Genomic DNA, 19,413 nt, shown 5'->3' with positions numbered 1-19,413 from the left:
GTGTACACTCTTGCTCTTGGCACGGAGTCAAGGGAAAAGCACCTCGAATCCTTCTCCCTGACTTTGTCAAATCTGCCCAACTTCACAGGAGCAGAGCCCCTGGCTGAGCTGGAGTCCTGGCTCTCTCCCCTCCCTGCTCTCTTCTTAATTGCTGTTTTTCTTTCTAAAACTCAGAACCCTTCACTGGACAGAGAGAGCCCTTCTAACTCCTGAACTTTGCCCGTGACTGTGGCTGGAACAGAGATCCTGGCTGGAGGGACAGGGCAGTGGTTCCCCCTGGCCTGGACTGGCAGGTCTTTCCTCCTGGTGGGCCCCTGGGGTATGAGGTCAGAGACGGACCCAAACACTAGCGAGTCAGGAAGTCCTACGCACCCCCTGCTGGTTTCCCCTTTGTGGCTTCAAACACTGGCCTCTGCCTCTGAGCAGAGCGATCTGGGCCGGAGACCTGGCCTCCCACCTGTACCAGCTGCTCTGAGTTTCAAAGGCAAGCCGCAGAGGAGGAGGAAGCAGAGGCCCAGGCGAGGGGCCCGCCCCAGAGCACCCCACCCCGACCCCTACCCCCACACCCCGCCGCCAGAGCACCTGCTTCTCTGAGGGGCCAAGTTATTTCCACATATTTTCCTGTGTTTTCCCAAACACAGAGGTGACAACACCTTGCATCTCTGGAGTCTTTACCTTTTCCAAGTCCTTGATAACAAACACATTATCTCATTTAATCCTCTCAATAAGCCAGGCTGGGATGGAATTACCATTTTGGTGAGAGCCCCAAATCTTGTGTCATTGATTCAAAATCCCACAGCAATTTAGCAAGGCAATTTGGTCCAGAGCCCTGAACCCCTGTGCCGCTGTGCCTGGTTTCTTCTAGCAGATTATAACACTCGCTTCTCCTCCAGCACACACCCCCCCAACACACACAGTGCACCTTCAGAGGTTCCCTGGGGGGCACAGGCGAGCTGCTCTTCCTTATAGACACAAGAAACCCAGTCCCAGGTCCATCTGCCCTTTAAATGCCATGGCCCCGCATGGGCATCCCCCTGGGAGCACAGGCCTCTTGGAACCACGTTGCCCCTTCCCTCAGTCCTCTGCTAGGCCTTAGGTAGAAAGTTCTTGGCCCTGTGAGGAAGGGTCTCCCTGTCAAACTCGTCCCTCCCCCTCTGTCTCCACAGTCCCTTTGGAAGCCCGGCTTGCCTGGTCTTTGGTCCAGATGACTGAACAGCCCCTTAAGGCTCTCCAGGCCGAGCTCTCTCCTATCCATTCTCCGACCTATAGCCTGTGAGCTTTCTAAGAGGTGAATTGGATGGCATAACTCCCTGCCCCCACACTCTGAGAATAAAACCAGTGGTGACACAGAAATGGGGCTTTCGAGAGCTTTAAGGTTCCCTGTAATGTCACCAGCCATGCCAAATAAATAGCCAGTTCAAGTTGAACAGCGTGTTTGCTCTACCAATGCAGCGTCAAGGCTAGCCCCTCAGGCTCCCCCTCGCCCCCAGATCCATCAGCCAGCCTCCGAGTGCCTCTCGGTGCGAATCCTGGTGCCTCCTAGCTCACACACTGCAGAGGCTCTTGTGGCCCTGCATGGTCCACCAACTAGTCCAGTCGTACTTCACACAGTCCGCTCCCTCCTGCTGCTTACCCCAGCTGGAGCATCCTTCTCGTCACTCCTCCACTCTCGGGCTCCTCCTCGCCCTTCCTCAGGTATCACGTATCACCCCTCCTTTGAGAAGCCTTTCCTCCCCCAGGTCAACCCAGACCTGCGACCCTCCTGAGCACAGATCTATTAGAATATTTGACCAAACTGCTGTCTCGCCGCTATCCTCTGCCTCCCTTACTACACTGCAGGCTCCCTGACGGCAGGATCCAAAGCTTTACTCTCTTTTGTGTCCAGAACTCCCAGCACGGACCTGACGCAGTGGGCGCTTATTAAATATTTACTAAGCAGCAAGTGCGTGAGAGAGCGCTTCTCCTCCCTAACCCCAGACCACTCTTGCCCGTGACTGTGAGGGACTTCCTAGGAGCAAGTCCATGGCTCCCAGGAGGCCAGCCCAGGCCCTCCGGGTGTCCTGCCTCCACCCTTGACTGGCAGTGAGGTGCTTAGTGTCCCCAGGCCCACTCTGCCCTGCCCCCATCGCGCTGCTAAGTAATTTCCCCCCATCTGCAGCTGCGCCAGCAGGAAGTCCCAGATGATTGCTTCATTTCCCAGGGTGTCCACACCCCTTTCCTGTCCTCACCGCTTCCCTGCTGGTGGAGGGGCACCCACAGGCGTGCACTGGGAAGACAGGGCTGTGTGCTGAAGCAGGCTGCACGGGTCTCTCTCACCTCACAGTCCCTTCCTGGCCCATCTTGCTGAGCCTGCAGTTTGCGCACACCAGGTACAGTGCGCCTCTGCGGAAGGAAGGCGGGCCAGGGCCAACTTGGCAACGTCCACTGCGCACCATAAAAACACTCATATCCTTTGACCTAATAATTCTCCTCCTGGGAACTGCTTCCAGAGAAATAATTCAAAAGAAGAAAAAAAGATGCATGTCCTGTTCACAGCTCTGCCATTTACAACAGGGAGAAAGTGGAAGCAAATGCTATGTCCAAAACCAGAAAAATGATTAAATAAACTACAGTATATTTGTATAATAGAATAACATGCAGACATTTAAAATGAAAACATGACTATGTAGAACAAGGATATCGTCTTGGAAATAACATTAAGTAAAAAGTACAGAGTTGCATATACACTGATGACAATTTTGTAAGAATTATATGTGTGGCTAAAAATAATAGACACACAAAATTGGATGTAGTTATATTAAGTGGAATTGTCTTTTTTCCCAGGTTTTTTCTTAATGAGAAAGGGGATAAAATTGAAGATCAGAATGGAGCAAGAAAAAGAAAAATAGTTGTTGTGTTATGATGATGAATTTTTATAATTTTACCTTAAAATGTTTAATATTAGCTTAATAATAAATTGATATTTTAAAACTAAAGAGAATATCCTGAACACAAAGTCCTAGGGTTTTCTAAAGAGATTTTTTGTTGGTTGTGGTTTTATCATTGTTTTACAAATAATGACAGGAACATGCCCTGTTCAGACCTTCCTAATGTGTGGCTGCGGGTGTATAAATCGTCTGATAGGGACCCATAGCCTGAATGTAAGCACTTAACAGACCTTTGCCAAATGGATAAATAACTCTGTCCCCTCTCCCTCCATTCTCTCCGTCTGAACTACCACAGTCCCAGCCTCCAGGTAACAGCCCAGAGGCCTGGAGGCCCATTCTCCCCAAGGCCTCCATTCCTGTAACAGCCCAGAGGCGTGGAGGCCCATTCTCCCCAAGGCCTCCATTCCTGGAGCTTGAGAGAGCTAGAAGGGAAGATGGGGTCACAAAAAGGGGAGTTCTGGGGACGTCCCTGGGCAGGATAAAAAACTCTTAAGTCCCACGTTTGTGGGATATAGAGAGAAAGCCTGTGACTGAGTTTTTTTTTTAAGAAAAGTGTTAGTTTATGTGAAGTTTCTGGTCAGCCAAAACTCCTTTGCATATAAACTGACGCACTCCTTCGCTGTCCTTAGCCGACCTGGTGTTCCTCAGACGTGAAGGATGTCCACAACGTTGTCCTTGGCCTGCTTCTTTCTTTACCATCGCCTCTCCCTGCCCCTGCTTCAGAGACCACCTCTGAGCGGATGACTGCTGAACCGCGTCTCAGCCCAATGCCCCTCCAGGCTCCGGTTCTGAGTTTCCAATTCTGAATGTCCTGCCAACGCCTCGACCAAAACCGGGCCTCTCCCCGTCCCAAACCAGCATAATTCTTCTCCCTGCTCCCGACTGCACATGCAGTCACTCGGATCTTTCTCTCTAACCAGCCCCCCACCCTACCACGGTAGCCTCCAACCCAAACCCCAACACTGTGGATCCTTCCCTCAGTCTACTCCACCGCTTCCTGGCCTTTCCAATCTCGAGGCACCTCTCATTGGCACCTCTCATTGGCGCTTTAACCTCTCAACTAGTATTTCAGCCTCTCGAGCCTCCCCACACATTCGGCTGTCACCCTGGGGCCAGATGAATGGCCCTGCAGTGCTCCTTGGATCCCAGGAGCCCTTCTCCTCAAGGACCCTCACTGGAGAACGTCCACCTCATCAACGTTGTCTTTCTGGTCTGTGCACGGTCCAAACTCATCCTATCTTTCCAGCAGTGTGGACCCTACCTCTCCCATCCCCACGTGCACGTACACATGCACGCACATGTGCATACACACCCACTCCCTGCAGAGACCCTCACTGTGGTCACTTAGGGTCTCACAGTCCCCCCGTATGTCTTTCATAGCCCTCCTCCCAAATTAGCTCCTCCTCATCATTCCTTCTTTCCCCTTCACTACTGCTACCTGTTAAAAAAAAACCTTCCTAGTTTTCAGTGCGCACTCTGAAGTCACCCTCTCCCACGAAGCCTTCTCCAGTTGCACCGAGGATGTCCTTTCTCTGAGAGAGTCCTCCAGCCTTATGGTTTCGTTGCTTCCACAACACTTCAGCATTCCCTGTGCCCTGCATTTATCTGGAGATGCACCCATCACTTCCCACCACACCACGAAATCTTCAGCTTTTGGAGGTACTGTCTTTATATTTGACTCCCTCTGAGAATCCACACAGCATCTTTCACACAGTGGCCCAATAAATACACATGGAATGATTGAACAAATGATGTGTGTTTCCAAGCCAGCCTGTCCTGCGCTGGTGCCTGACATCTTCCTAAAGCTAAGCAGAGGACTCTCCATTCATCCCTGGTTAATTTCATCATGTTGGTTTTGGCCCAGCATCCCATCCTATATAAATCATTTTGAATTCGAATATGTCATGTATCATATTAACTATCCCCAGCTGTGGGTCATCTGGATTCTTTCTTTTTCATCCAAGTCATTAGCAATGAGATAGAGCCCTGTGCCTGCCCCTGGAGACGTCCCTCGGGAAAGACCTCGGAGGCAAGGTGTAGCGAGCCACACTCTGGGCAAGGTAGCTCAACCCGCACTGAATTCATCCTGCCAAAAAATTCTTTGTAATACAAGTAACATGACTGTTTGGGAAATCAGAATACCCTCGTTGGCATGCGACAGCACTCAATTCCTCCAGCCCAGCCAGCTCAGGATTGATGGCAGCTGAGATTGACGGCAGCTGAGAAGGGTCTCGTTTGAATGGTTGAATTAGAGGTCTCTAATCCCTGCAGCTGTCTCAGCAGGCCCAGAACCCCACCCTGCTGGGCTCCCCAGCAGGGCCTCCCAGGCAGGTGTGAAAGGTGAGGACAGGTGAGGGAAGAGGTAACCAAGGTAAGCGACAGGGAGGGGGAGCGGGGAAGCAATACTCCGGTCAGACTGTTCCTTCCCAATTCCTACCTCCTCATCTCCGCTCCACCAGGGTGAACCCACAGAATACACTTGCTGTCTCCTCTCCTCCCCTCTCTTCCTTCAAAATGCGTTTATGGAGCCAATGATACTCACATCTTCTTGCACGCCCTGGCTGTCCTGTGAGCCTGCAGCTTGCATTTGCTATTCCATGCCTAAGGCTCCCCCCACTTCCCAGGTTCCAGACTCTACTTATGTGGATACTGTTTCAGCACTGCCCCCAGTAGAGGTCCAGAGAGCTTGACCAGCAGAGGTCTGCAGGCCGTGCACCCACCAACCCCTCTACCCACATGCCCTCAGAGAGTCACACACTCTCAGGCTGGAGAAGGACTTCAGATGTCCTCTTGCCCACTGGGTCCCAGTCAAAGCTGTTCCAAAAGCAAGAGAGGCTGTTCTCTTCTAAATGACTATAAAAACCTACTATTCATTCAACAGACAATCGTATTACACCTAGTACGTGCCAGGCATTGTTCTAAGTAGTTTACACAAACACTAACTCATTTAATCCTCCTAACAATCCAATCATGCAAGTGCTATTATTATTTCCATTTTACAGATGGGAAAACCAAGGCACAGAGAGCTCACAAGCTAGTAACTGGCAAAGTCAGGATTTGAAGGCAGCTGTCTGGCTCCCGGGGCTCTGCTGTAACCCCAAGGTCAAGCTGCCTCTCCGAGAAGCAGTACGAAGCCTGCGTTCCTGGCTCCATTCAGAAGGGTGTGCTGCACATACACTATGCTCATGGTAGGATACATGGCCAGAGATGGAGAGTTTTAGAGCTTGCTGTCTAGTTTAAGAGATATGGGAAAGTGCTCTGAGAACAAAGTGGGGTAGAACCGTATTTTCCTTGTTACCGCCACACAGATCCGAGCCTGCATCCTCACTGGCCTATAACGGAAGCCTGAGCTTTGCTCATATTCACTAATGTCGTCTTCTTTGCACTCCCTCTGCCACCTTCCATAAGGCAAAGAGAACACCAGACCTCTCTTACAGGAGACACACGCGAGGGGGTTACAATTTTTCACAGCATCCGTTAAACATTAATAACCATATTAATAACCATACCACTGTGACTTTATGGGCTATTTTAACTTTCCAAGGTACTTTCATAAATTATCTTATGTATTGTGCATGATCTTATTTTCTTCTCAAAATCACCCTACAAGGTAGGTAAAGCAGGGACCAGTTTTACAGATAGAGGGATCACCCAGGACCCTAAGGTGAGTTACTGAGCCTGGACCTGAAATTCAGGTCTCCTGGTTTAATCTCTCTGCACAGCGTCCCCCTTGGCAATAATCACACACAGGAAGCCTAAAGGGCACAGAGGGCAGAGGCAGCCTGTTGTTACCATTTCCTTCAAATTCCACCGCCTAATTCCAATGCTACCTGCAGGGTGACATTCACTAACCTGTCCTTAGCCACAAAGGGCAGGGCTTACGGACAAGGCTCATGGGAAAAAAACAGCAACTCTAAGTGTTTTGTAACCACACATAGCAAAAGGCATAGCTTCTGATTTACTATGGGGGAGTGCTTCCAAATCAGAGAGGACGTCTCTCAGCTGTCTTTTGAGGGCCCGGCCTATGCAATTGGCCAGTCCAGGGCTAAGACGTGTGAGAAACATTTTAAACAGCTGCACCCTAATGCCTTATGTCTATATTTGGCTGATAGTTTCCTATAGAAATGGGGTGTACACTCACTCTGTGACTTCCCCCTCAAGCCTACCTGCCCCTCCTAATCACGCCCCAAAGCATGAAGAACAACTGAAATCACTGAAAATATTCTTCACGCTTGCAAAGCAGCTTTCGTTTTAATCAGGAAGAACATCTCTGACCACGGGACCTGTGTCAGTCTCCAGTGAAGGAGCCCTGAGCAGCACAGACAAACCTTCTTCCTCGGGCTTCGCACCTTTGTCAGCCTGAAAGACACAGGCTGACTTCCAGACACAGCTCAATGACCGTCTGCTCCATGGTCTCCTAAGACTGCCCCCGGACACCAACGATGCCCATGAACTAGTTCTCGCTCTCATCACTTGGGGCACATGGAGGAGTGCACTTCCTCATCCCTGCGGTTGAATGGAGGCATGTGGCTAGTTCTGACCCTTCCAGGCCAGGGCCAAGGCCAGGGCAAGTCCTACAGAACTTTCTTTCATTCTGCCATGACAACACCATGTTCCATAAGGTAGCTGCTCCTTCCACCTGGGTCCCAGAGGAAGGACAGCAATGTCATGGAGCAGAGCCTCCAGCCAACCCTTGACGGACATGTAGCATGCGTGAGAAATAAACCCATGTTGTTTTCAGCCACTAGGACTGTGGAGCTGTGTTTTACAGTGACACGCCAGCCTGTCCTGACTATTCCAGTCCCCTGTCCTCATTTGTGCAATCGGACTGTTTACTCACTGCCTTCACAGAGCCAATCACATTGTTCTGGAATCATTTCCTTCATTTCTGTCCCCTTCTCCCCTTCCAGACTGTGTGGATCTTGAGAGCAGGTATTGTGTCATTAATTCTCATTTGGCAGCTGCTCGGTACATGTCCTTAAAGGAATGAAGGGAGGAAAGTATGAATAAGGTATTTGATACCAGAATATCAAATGAGATCATATTTCTACACAATCCTTTCTGAAGGTGGGGGTGATCCTGGATAATCTTAAGGAGCTCTTCCCAGCCTGCTAACACTATCGTCACCTCACTGCAAGGTGACCAGACCAGGGAGAGATGATCCTCATAGCTCCACGGAAATGCTTCCTAGCGCCCTGGAGACCTCCTCTCTCAAGTGTGGCTCTGGACAGGTAGAGCCATGATTGGGACCACCCCGGTATGGGTGTATGTGGACTACCCAGGAGGTAGTAAATTAGTCAGACAACAGGTATCAATAACTATTAGTTGGTAATTCACCCCAGGTCAGCGGGATGTGTCACAATACAGCCTAAGAATAACAAAGGATTCACCCTACCAATCTCCACCGTGGCCTGGCCCTGAGCTGAAGAGGCCTGGCCAGGCAGGGAGGCCTGTGGTCTCCCTGTGAGTCCGCACAGGCACTGGGGGGACAGCCAGGGCTTCTCCAGTGCAGGAGAGAGAACACGGCCCCACGATCCCACCCAATAGGGTGACTGCCAATGTTGGCTCTCCGGTAACCACCTTTCAGACCTTGAGCACATAATTCAATCATATTGAAGCCTCAGCATCCTCATCTAGAAAACAGATTTAATAGGAATTTATGAGGATTAAAAAGATAAATACACAAAACATCTGTATTTGGTAGGCATTTAACACGTGGTGGCGATTACCATGATAACAAGCTTTAGGTTTCTCCCACACCGACATCAGTGTGGCTGCTCAGAAACAGATTTCCCATTAGCCATCAAAACGTTTCTAAAAGCAAGATGAGCCAGGGGCCTGAAGCCTGGGAAGGTATTTCAGACATGAACTGTCCATCCAGCCCATGTGCTAGGAATAAACTATTGTGGGTGAGGGTCTCGACGGGAAGCCCCGCCCACGGGGCCGGCAGCCCTCTGTGGCATACTACAAGATGTCAGTTCTCTGCGGCCTCTGGCGTGGGTGCTGGGTTGTGTAATAGCAGCTGCCAGGCTCAGCTTCTTGTTTCGCTGGGTCCCGCCAGGCCTGGGCACGTGGCTGGCTGCTGCTCCCGAGCCCACCTCAGCTTGTCCCTGCACTGCCTTTGGACAGAGAGGAGAGGTGCTGGCTTTTCAGAGCATGCACCAGATTCGCCACCGCCGTGGGAGGAATGAGCGGGGCTGCAGGTGGAGGTGGGGACGGGAAGAGCAGACTTTTTTGTGAGTGCGGTTTATGCCCAGAGGCCTCTTCTGTCAGAGCAGGTAAGAGGGCCGTGGGGGTGGCTTTTGGTGAGCTTAACCAAAGGCATTCCCTTGGGGCCTGGAACCTGCTGTGCGCTCACCTTAGGATTGAAATTCCCTGTCCGTTGTGCACCCCCAGGGCTACCAGGAGGCCTTGGATGAGCCACACTTGTTGGGGGGAGTCCTCAGCAGAGCAGGCAAGTTTCCTGTAGCTCCCCTTAGAGAAGCTGACGCCAAACTCCCACATACCCAAGAGATACTCTCTTGTGGGGCTGGCCCCTGGCTGAGTAGTTAAGTTCACATGCTCTGCTTTGGTGGCCTGGGGTTCACCAGTTCAGATCCCGGGTGCGGACCTACACACTGCTCATCAAGCCATGCTGAGGCAGCATCCCACAAAGAAAAACTAGAATGACTTACGACTAGGATATACAACTATATACTGGGGCTTTGGGGAGGGGAAAAAAAAGAGGATGATTGGCAACAGATGTTAGCTCAGGCCAATCTTCCTCACCAAAAAGCATACAAAAAAAAAAGATACTACCTTGTATTTTTCTATGTCGTGCCATGTGCGTACATCTTGGTTCCCAGGAGCTCCTCTTATGGCAGGAACTGTGATTTCTATTTCTCCGTATCCCCCATCTAGTACCCCAACTTCAAACACCTCTACCTTGCTTCTTCCTCCAGCAATGAAGTTCCCCACGCTACCACGTTATTTCTAGCACCAGTGGCTTTGCTCTTGTTCCCTCTGACTGGAATGCTCTTCCCAATTTTCTGCACTTGGTCAACTCCTACTCAGCCCTCAAGACTCAACTTAGAAGTCATCTCTGACAGGAAGCTCCCCGGACCCCCAGGCTGGATAGGACATCTCTCTCCTCTGCCCGTGCAAGCTCAAACCAACCCTTGTTCTGCACTCACCTGTCAGCTGCTTGCCCCCCTCCCAAACCCGAGTTCTTGGAGAAGTGGCAGGGTGACACGTTCATCTTTGTATCCCCAGAGCCAGGCAGGCAGTAGGGCCTCAATGCATGTCTGCTGGGCCTGACTAAAGAGCTAGTGTGTGGCATCCGGTGAATTGTTACCGATTGATCATGGAAGATCCAGCAGGGGAAAGAGTTGTGGCTGCTACTCCGAGACCAGGAGGGAGGCCGTGACATGGTCCAAGCAGGTTCAAAAGGAAGGGCTGGGGACATGTGATGATGCAAACGCTTAGCTTCTTGGCTGGAGAGAATGTCCAGCTCCAATATCCAGAACATCTCAGTGCTGCCAGCACGGGGGCCCGGGGGCCCTGACACTATCCATTAAGGATGGGCTCTGATGGCATCTCAGGAAGGTCTCTCACAGAGATAAGGGCCCTGCGTGTCCACCTCACCTCTCCTAGGCAGCCACTTGGGCTTGCAATTGCAGTGGCTGGAGCCCCTTCCCGCAGAATAGGATTTGACCCATGTAAGTATGCCGCCTGGGCTCAGCAGTCATTTTCCACAGTTTCCAGGACACAGGTATTCAGGAAGCCCAGAAGGAAAAAGATGGGGAGCTCACTGTCCCAAAGACCAGGGTGTGAGGGCAGCGTGCTCTCTGGTCTGGCTCAGGAAGATCCACTCAGGAAAGGAGCTACTGCAGGGCCCTGGAGCAGTAATGTTGACAGTGGCGGCCAAGCCTTAGCCCTATGTCAGCAGCATCATTCTATCCTCTTTTGCACAGAGATAAAAATGTCTACGTAACACCCTGAAGGCCAAACATGAGGTGGATAATGCTTTTGTGATAAAACTGATAATCCTGCTTCTTAAGGCTTAGGCTGACTACTCTCCAGATGAGAAAAAATCGCAAGTGGTTGGCTTTACAAAGGTCCACTCACACCTGAACCCCCAGGCAGCCTCGGTGACTCTCTCAGCATCTTGGTTTTCTCCCTTACAATACAGCAGGAGCAGTCAGAGACCGTCTCCTTCCACCTGGAGCTTGGGGATGTTCAGATTCTAGTGGGTTGAGTAGGGGTGGTCAAGCTGGCCCTGCAAACCTAAACCAATTACTGAAGGAAGGCAGAGCTGCCTTCGAATTTCTCTGGAACCAAAATGCCTTCTCTTGAGGCCCCGATAAGATTACCGGGCTGCTGAGCCGCCAGCGTTCAGATTTCCCACGGCACTAAGCTCGCCAGGCTCTGGCTCCCCTTGCTTCGCGGAGCACGCTGTGGATCAGGCTCTGAAACCTGACTCCCTCCCAGGAATGCACACTCGCCCCTCCTGAGATAGGGCCTGGGCCCTTCCTGTCTAACTACCCGAAATTCCCCTGTCACTGCAGTCCAGCGAAGGGAAAGTGTCTGCTAAGTGGACCCAGGGTTAATTCAAGGGTCCCACAGAGTGCCTGGGGGCCAGACAGGAATGTGGGGGCACCTGGGCATGCCCACAAGTCCACTGAGCCAACCTCCAGCTTCCAGAGGCCATGTCATTCCTAATTACAACCTGTAAGCTCCAGCCAGCAGCCAACACATGGCGCAGTGAAAGGGTGGGTCCAAACACAGGAAAGGCTGTTGCTGAAATTGTGGGAGAAAATATTTAATGAAGTAAAAAGATATCAGTGAAAAAGTAGGTTACAAAACAAACACATCATATATACCACTATGTACACACACACTCACTCTCTAGTTGTCAGTAATGCTGAGAGTCTGTTACAGGGAAAAGACGTGATAGCCCAATAATTTCTAAGTAACATTTACAACACAAGATCTAGTATGTAATAAATGTTTAATAAATACTGAATAAATGGACAAATGACAAAGACTATCTGGACTACACATGGTTGTGGAAGATAAATTTTCGTGTGTCTACTATTTAGTGGAACAAATGAAGGATCTAGTCCATGAAAATTAAACGTTTTGCAAACACTCTCAGGCTATTTGGTAGTGGCAACAATTTACATTTAAGCAACTAAGAATATTAATTTCATTTCGATGTCCTAAGTGTCCAGCTCTTTCTTTACTATTCACTTCTCTCTTCAGGGTTCCCATCCACAGTAACTTCACCTATTATCTCTTCTAGAGAAGAACCATATTTGCATAACAAATCTGTTTTTCTCATGGAGTACTGGACATTTCTGCCTGGAATATTCAAAACCAACATATCTTGCTTTAAAAAAGAAATCTGATCTTTCCCCCATCTTCAATCACTTACTCATTCAACAAGCATTTACTGAGTGCCATCAGACCTAAATATATAAGATATGGCCCCTGCCCTCAGGAGCCTTCCAGGGAGAGCCAGGTAGGCGGACAGCTACAGTTCTGGCTGGTGCTTGAATTCGCTTTAACTAGTCACTCTGAGAGTGTTACAGAGTCTGAGGGCATCTGGGACGGCTGCCTGACGTGGAGACATGTGAGCTGCAGATTGGAGGGGAAGGAGTTCCCTATTTCTGTTAACTCACTTATCCAGCAAACTTTTCCTGAGAAATTACATGATTATATTCCAGGCACTGTGCGAATCTCTGGAGACCAGAAGACCAGTGAGACAGTCCCTGCCTACAAAAGGCTTACAGAAAAGCCACGTAAGAGCTGCACAGTCATTCTCCTTGGCATCTTGGAGACCTCCCCTCTTCTGGGCACCCTGGTGAACTCAACCACAGAAGTCATTTCTGATTTCTCCTACAATACATGGTCTTTACTCCTCCATCGCTTTTTTTTTTTTTTTATCGTTTCTATTCTTACTTTCTTGAAGTCTCAATACGCCTAGACTCTCAGAGAAGCCCCGTAGCCTGGTTCCCTTGCTCAATCCACACACTGGCATTTCTGCCATATCATCCCTGCTACACGGTGGCCACCATCTTACTCAACACCTCTCGGAGTTTCCTCCTGTCCATGGAGCAGAATCCAGGGCCACGCACTCTCTGGCCTTTGAGGGCTGCAGCTGGCCTCTGCCTGAATTAGGAAAATGCACCGCTTCGGGACACAGCTAGGCAAGGAGCGACTTAGTTTGAGGAAAAAGTAAGCCTTTCCTCCAGACACCTTGGATTTCACCTCCCACTCATCCATTGGCCAGTGTTCACTCTACTCGGAGGCCCTGTGGTTTTTACCTCCCTACTTTCATTTTTCCCCTCACTGCTTCCCTACCTTCCTCTCCAGCCAACTGGCCTACTTTCCTGGACGTGGCATGTTCTCCCTGCACCCATTCCTCCTGCCTTCTCCGCCTCACCACCCACCTCCCTTTCCAGGCTTCTTTCGAGTTTCATCTTGAAATACTGAAACACTCTAGAACTTTCCATCTGTGGCAGTCATTCACTTCACATTTACATATTTGAAAATTACATATAGGACAGGATATAGCCAGTCTCATTACCCTACTGGATTGTGAGCTTTTCAAAGGCATCTTTATCTTATCCCCTTTGTCCCAGAGGGCTTGATGCGGGCTGAAGAATGATAGATATCCTTGATAACGGTGACAGTGACTTAAGAAAAGATTTCCCGAAGACTTCCAACAGGTAAGTGGGTTCCAGAGAAAGAATGCTGAGTAAGCCTCTTTGGTCTGGTTTGCATTCCTAATACTGGGAACTAATATAACTCAGTTTCTCCCCAAATATAGAGGTTCCTTCATGTCTCAAAAGTGGGTTTCACTTCTCAAAAGAGGGTTTTACTCTCAGATTTTTCAGGAGTTCCCAAATGCCATGCCCGCTATCATGTCCCGCCATGACAGCTCTCCCTCCTGGCTAAGCCGCCACGCCCAGCCCGGGTCTCCTCCTCGCCTCCGCCACCAGCGCTCGCTGTTGGAGGGCTCTTCCCAGGCTTCTGACAAGCAGACGTCAAAAGCAGTCCCTCCAACCAGCAAATCCACGCCCTGGGCCCACGCAGGGACGGCCACGCTTCCGCCACGCTTCCGCCGGCTCAGCGATTCCCTCCCAGTCCCCACCCTGGGAGAACCCCAATCCGTTCCTGCACCCCTCGGCAGGTCGCCTGCGGGGGCGGGTGGGGGGGGCTCTCTTTTTCAGCCACACAGGAAGTTGCTCAGGTAACAGTTTCAGGGCCTCTGCCACACACTGTTCCTTCCTCAACTGAGGGAGACGAAAGGGCCTCTGTGGAAGGAGTCCCCCCATGACTTTGCAGAACAAAGTTCAAACTTGCATTTGGTCCTCAAGCAGCAACCTGATTTTAAGCCTAAATCTTGCTTTGCTCTTATCTCCAATCCATTTCCGCAAGAGATCAGACAGGTCCTAAATCCTGCTGCACCTCGGGCCGAGGGCCTGAGGCGCCCTGCACTCTCCAGAGCAGGGAGCCTCTTCGAAAGCGGCTTCTTTGGGAGCCTCACCCAGCCCCACAAGCTGGGCGTCCCGACTGGCCCCCCTGCCCTGAGCCACAGCCAGCCAGAGTCCTGCCGCCTGGTGCGTATCGTCTTGAGCAGACGTGCGAACACCACCTGCCGAGCTTTGCCCTGGTGCCTCCCTCCCCGCCCAGCCTAACGTGCCCGAGCGTCTACCGGGGTCCACCTCAGGCTCGGGTGGCCCTGCCTCTCTGAAGGTGACTCCGTTCCTTGAAAACAGCTGGTGGAGCTGGACGCCGGAACCAGGATGCCTGCTCAGGACAGGCCTATGCCCCGCGGGAAAGTCACAGCTTCGCGGGTGGAGCAGCGAGGCCACTCAGAAGAGCCCCCCGGGCTGCAGCGGAGAGCCTGCGGCCCGGAAGACGTGGAGAGCTGATGAATCCTGAGTGCCGTGGCCACAGCCTCGAGGGGAGCGGTGATCCCTCTGAATACCGTGGGAATCACCTTAGAAGCTACGCGACGTTTGTACCTTCTCCTTTCATCTTTTCAAAAGCCCCGGTCCTGCTAAGACTGACTTTGGAGTAAATGTCAGGTCTCAGATCACGGGGGGAAACCCGCGAAAGCCTGAAGACGCGGAGAAGACGGGGAGGAGGAGACGCACCCGGCCACCCCTCCGGGCGGCCGCCTCCTGGACCCGCTGCGGCTGCGGCTGCGGCTGCGACGGCACCAGGAGAGTCCCGGGCAGAGAGGGTGGGCCTCACCCCGGGGCACCCACAGATGTGGCCGGCACAGCCAACACGCCCGGCCTCAGAGGGCAGGGGCGCGCAGGGCAGTCTCGAGCTTCTTCGGAAAGAGCGCCATCTGAGCGCCCACGAGGGGAGCTTTTCGGAAAGTTCTGAAAAAGACGTGACAGGCAGAAGAGGGACCCGAGAGGCGGCTGAGGCCGGGGCTCTAACGGGCACTCTTGGGTGGAAAAGGGAAGCCCGCGGACGGGCCGAGAGGCGCCTGGGGCCAGCCGTTTCTCTTTCCGTACCCGCCTCCGCGGGCACGCGCTTCTGCCCTCCGGGGAGCCAGTGCGCACACGCCGGCCCGCGTGCAGAGCTGCCTGCGCCTCGCCCGCCCCCCGGAGCATTGCAGTCCCTAACCAAAATACCTGGGCCCCAGAAAGGGCCTCCCTGTCGCTCTGAGCTCTCTCCCCGCCGGCCACCGGGCTCCTGGGGGGACCAGGCGACCTCGGGAGCCGGCCGGCCCGCGCGGCAGGCGCGCGCCCTCCCCGCCGCGCCGCGCCGTCCTACCTCCATGGCTCCAGGTGCCGGCGCCGCGGGCCCGTCTGCGCTCCGCTCCCCGCCGGCCGGTCCGCGCGGCGGGCGCAGGGCGAGTGGGCGGCGTGACTGCCCCGGCGCGGGCCCTGCGCGGGGGGGCGGGGGGAGGAAGAGGGAGGAGGGAGCGGCGAGGGAGGCCCGCGATCGGGTTTAAATTTAGACACAAATCTAAACAGATACTGTCCCCTCCCAGGGCAGGACTCCGGCGAGGGAGCCACGACTCCATTAATCTGCCCAAACATGGGGATGCGACCGCCGCCTGGCCCCTCTTTCTCGCGAAGTTTCTCCAGGACCCCGGTCTTGGCCACGGTTTCGTCCATCTCAACCTCTCCCTCCTTTGGTGTGCCTTCTTTCTTTTGCCTGCCCCAAAAGTTAGAGTTGTTCTTCCATTCTTTTATTTCCGCTATCTTCTGTTTCCTTCTTTTATGCACATCCTTACTGCGTTCTTTCCTCCTCCTCTTTTTAAAATTGCATTCATGTCCTACCTGGCTTTCCCGGCGTTCTGGGGTGGAGAGTGAGGGGACCCTCCCTGGTTGACGTGCCTGTTCTCTTCCGGCCCCAGGAGAGGAGCCATTTAGACCGAGCCTTCGCGCTCAGTGTGGAACCCACAGGACCACCTTACCCTTTGTCATCTCTGTTCCTCTCCACCTTCCGGTCACATTTTCAGGAAACCACTATCATCTATCCATCTCTCCTCCGTGTGTCAGGAGGAAGAAGAGAAAAGCAAGGAATCCAAGCAAAGTTGTCCAAGCTCCCTATAGCAGTAAATCTTTGCCTGCATTGGACTGATGGATTTGATGTTGTGGGAATTTCAGCTCCCACAAGCTGCTTGCTAACGGGCCTTTTCTCTGTTCCTATTAGACTGAGTAAAAGGCAAGATCCGGAACATCCCATTCCCATTAGGCCCAGCATAGCAGCCCTCCCCTGGGGCTATCTCAGCCGTCTGTGCCGCAGAGGCTGAAGAAGACAGGGCGGCATGCAAGGGATGTGGGAACTGGAATCTGGAGCAGCTTCTCTCTCAGCTACCAGTTTGCATGCTGACCACCTGCCCTAGGTGCCCCTCTGGATGCCTCCCCCTAGGGCGGAGAAGAGGAGGGGAAATGCCTTTGGAGACGTAGAAGTGGAAGGGGACTGGCTGGCACGGATGCCTCTGTGTCCTTCTGCAGCATTCTTGTGCCCCCCGCTCCGTCCCCGGGCCGGACCCAGCTCACCCCAGGAGAGGGAGAGCCATCTCAGAGGGGGGCAGTAGGCGTGCGATGGTGAGCAGGGTGAAGGGGGATATATGGAGAAACTGGGAAAGGAAACAAGCTGAGAGCTTGCTCACGTTACGAAGAACCGCCTGATTCTGCTCCTCATCCCAGCACCACCCATGGACTTCCAGGCACTTACGTTGCTGCTTTGGGTACCAGCCTTAGAAACATGGCCTCCTTCCTGTCATGGAACCTTCTAAAGCCTGACTTTCTAAAACACTAACAGCCCTAATGCCAAAGTGGTTTCTAGTTCCTTTAAATCAGTTGAGCCTAGGGGCAAGACTCTTGATTTCAGAAACAGGTTGAGAGTTCAACTCTGAGAGTTCCAGCTCTGCTACTTTCTAGCTGTGTTTCCTTAGACAAGTCACTTAGTGTCTCTGATCCTCATTTTCCTCACTTATGCGGTTTAGTAGGCATTCTGAAGAGAGTAGCTATTTTTATAATGCTTCTCTTCGTGTACAAGCTCAAATGAATAGGGATCCAATTTGTCTTTTATTTCAGGCTGGGCATTCTGGGGCCCAGTGAAAGTCACCCCCACCCCCTCAACCCCCGGCCAGGAATCCCTGGTGAGCCCCCTTCCATGCCAGCCACACCGCTACAGAGGTGAGGGCACTAGGGCAGAACTGGCAGCAGGAAAGGCAGTTTCCTGGGACCGTGCAACGCGCACTCGGGCTTGTGATTTTTTCCCTTTCTTCTTTTTAAAGCTGTGGGCTCCACTGAGTTGCTGATGGGAGCGGAGTCTCTCAGCCTGTCTTCTAACTCTGACTCATGGGGCCTTTTCCTCTCTGCCTCCACCTAGTCCTCCATTCTGCTCAGAACGGGGTGGCCCCAGCACAGGTTTACGGCTTCACAAACAGGAGGGCGGAAGTGCCTACCCAGAGGAAACCGTTAGGCCCCGAGAGCGTCACAGTCACCCAAGGTGCCCTGCAGCCGTGCCCCACGCCCTGCTCAGGCCTTCCCTCGGCCAGGAGACCCCATGAGCCACAGTGCAAACACGCTCGGCCCCTGTCAGACTGGGATGCTGCTCCAGAGCTCTGGGGGCCACAGGCAGAGACCGTCAGTGGAGGAAGGAGTGGAAAATGGGAACCGTGGGCAGGGGCCCAGAGCTCACTTTCAGTAGCCGTGACTAGGTGAGGGGGCTGTCCCCCTTATCTCCCCGCCTGCCCCTCCAGAAGGCCCCCAGAAGCCGGAATGGAAATAACCTAGCTGGTAAACACCCTGTTTTCGCTGGGCTGCTTGGGCTTGCTGCTCTGTGTGCCGGGAGGAGCTGACAACCCAGGCGGAAGAGAAAGTGGCTCTGAGGGGGTGGTTTCCTTCCCTCTCTGGGGGGCTGGTCGGCTCACAAGGGCCCACTTCCTTTACTCTCCCCCGGGCCCCACTTCACACACCCTGGTAGTCTGAACCAGCCAAGCAGTAAACAGAGGCCAGTGCAGAATGAAGAAGAAGGAACAGCAGAGACGCAGCCCCCTCAGGGGAGACGAGGGCGTGGGAGCCTGTGTTCCCGGGGACAGCCCCAGGCACATGGCAGGACTTCAAAAAGTATTTGGTGAATGAATGCGTGGGTGAATGAATGAATGATGCAAATTAGTAGGATCTTTGCCTTTAAATTAAAGGCAGAGCCTTTTTCCATGGATGGGTTTCCAATGGCAGAAATGATCGGGGGAGGGGGGGAGAAAAAATCATGAAGGCAGCATAAGGTAAGCAGTGACTTAACTAGTTTTGAGCAGAACTTCAAAGAGCTCTGGTCAGTCAGCTCTCAGTAAGTGACCACACTGTGCTGCTGCTGATCATCTTTTTTTTTTTTCTTTTTTTGCTGAGGAAGATTAGCCCTGAGCTAACATTCATGTGAGCCTTCCTCCACTTTATATGTGGGTCACCACGACAGCATGACTGACGAGTGGTATGGGTCCACAGCTGGGATCTGAACCTGCAAACCCGGGCTGCCAAAGCAAAGTGTGCCAAATTTAACCACTAGGCCACAGGGCTGGTCCCCAACATCCATTTTAAAAATTAAGAGCAAGAAGCAAATATTCTTTCATGACTATAAATACTAACTTTAAAATGTAGATACTTCAGCTCTAACTCCTGGGAATGCCCCCAAAACAAAACAACCCCTTCTGCCACAAGTGACTGTCACTGAAGAAGAGAGTGAATACACTGAAATGAAAGTTCCAAGGCTTCAGCACTTTTGTGTGTTCCAGGAATGGCGATCGAGCGATTCCCAGGGGAAGATGGCAGCTGTCTGTAACACGTGAAAGGCAAACGGAGGAGGAAGGCGGCGGGGTAGGAATGCCGCCACAGAGAGCACGTTGCAGTGCAGGGGGCAGCCAGCAGGGGTTGGGGACCTCATCAGGAAGGCTTTTGACTGGCCTGTGGGGATCAGGAGGTTGGCTACATAGGGACGTTGCGTGAATAAGTCGATCTGCTGA

At 52.4% G+C, this 19,413-nt stretch overlaps 1 protein-coding gene across 4 annotated transcripts in view; it reads right to left on the bottom strand.

Moving 5' to 3' along the window:
- Positions 1-16,210, bottom strand: part of RCSD1 (RCSD domain containing 1) — a 68,259-nt gene extending 52,049 nt beyond the window's left edge. The window contains exon 1 of one of the 4 annotated variants that reach the window (XR_011438962.1): positions 15,708-15,882. Coding sequence is in view for 2 of the 4 variants with exons in the window: in XM_023640488.2 (XP_023496256.1) it covers positions 15,708-15,713 (6 nt within the window). In the remaining 2 variants the exon portion in view is untranslated. Of the gene's footprint in view, positions 1-15,707 lie in introns of all 4 variants that reach the window. The other 3 variants (XR_011438961.1, XM_023640488.2, XM_023640490.2) reach the window with 3 other exon arrangements.
- Positions 16,211-19,413: the final 3,203 nt, after the last annotated feature.

This window comes from Equus caballus, chromosome 5 (assembly GCF_041296265.1).
Source record: "Equus caballus isolate H_3958 breed thoroughbred chromosome 5, TB-T2T, whole genome shotgun sequence".
NCBI classification, from domain to species: Eukaryota; Metazoa; Chordata; class Mammalia; order Perissodactyla; family Equidae; genus Equus; species Equus caballus.
Note: the sequence above shows the minus strand (reverse complement) of the source record. Positions and strands in the feature narration are given on the sequence as shown.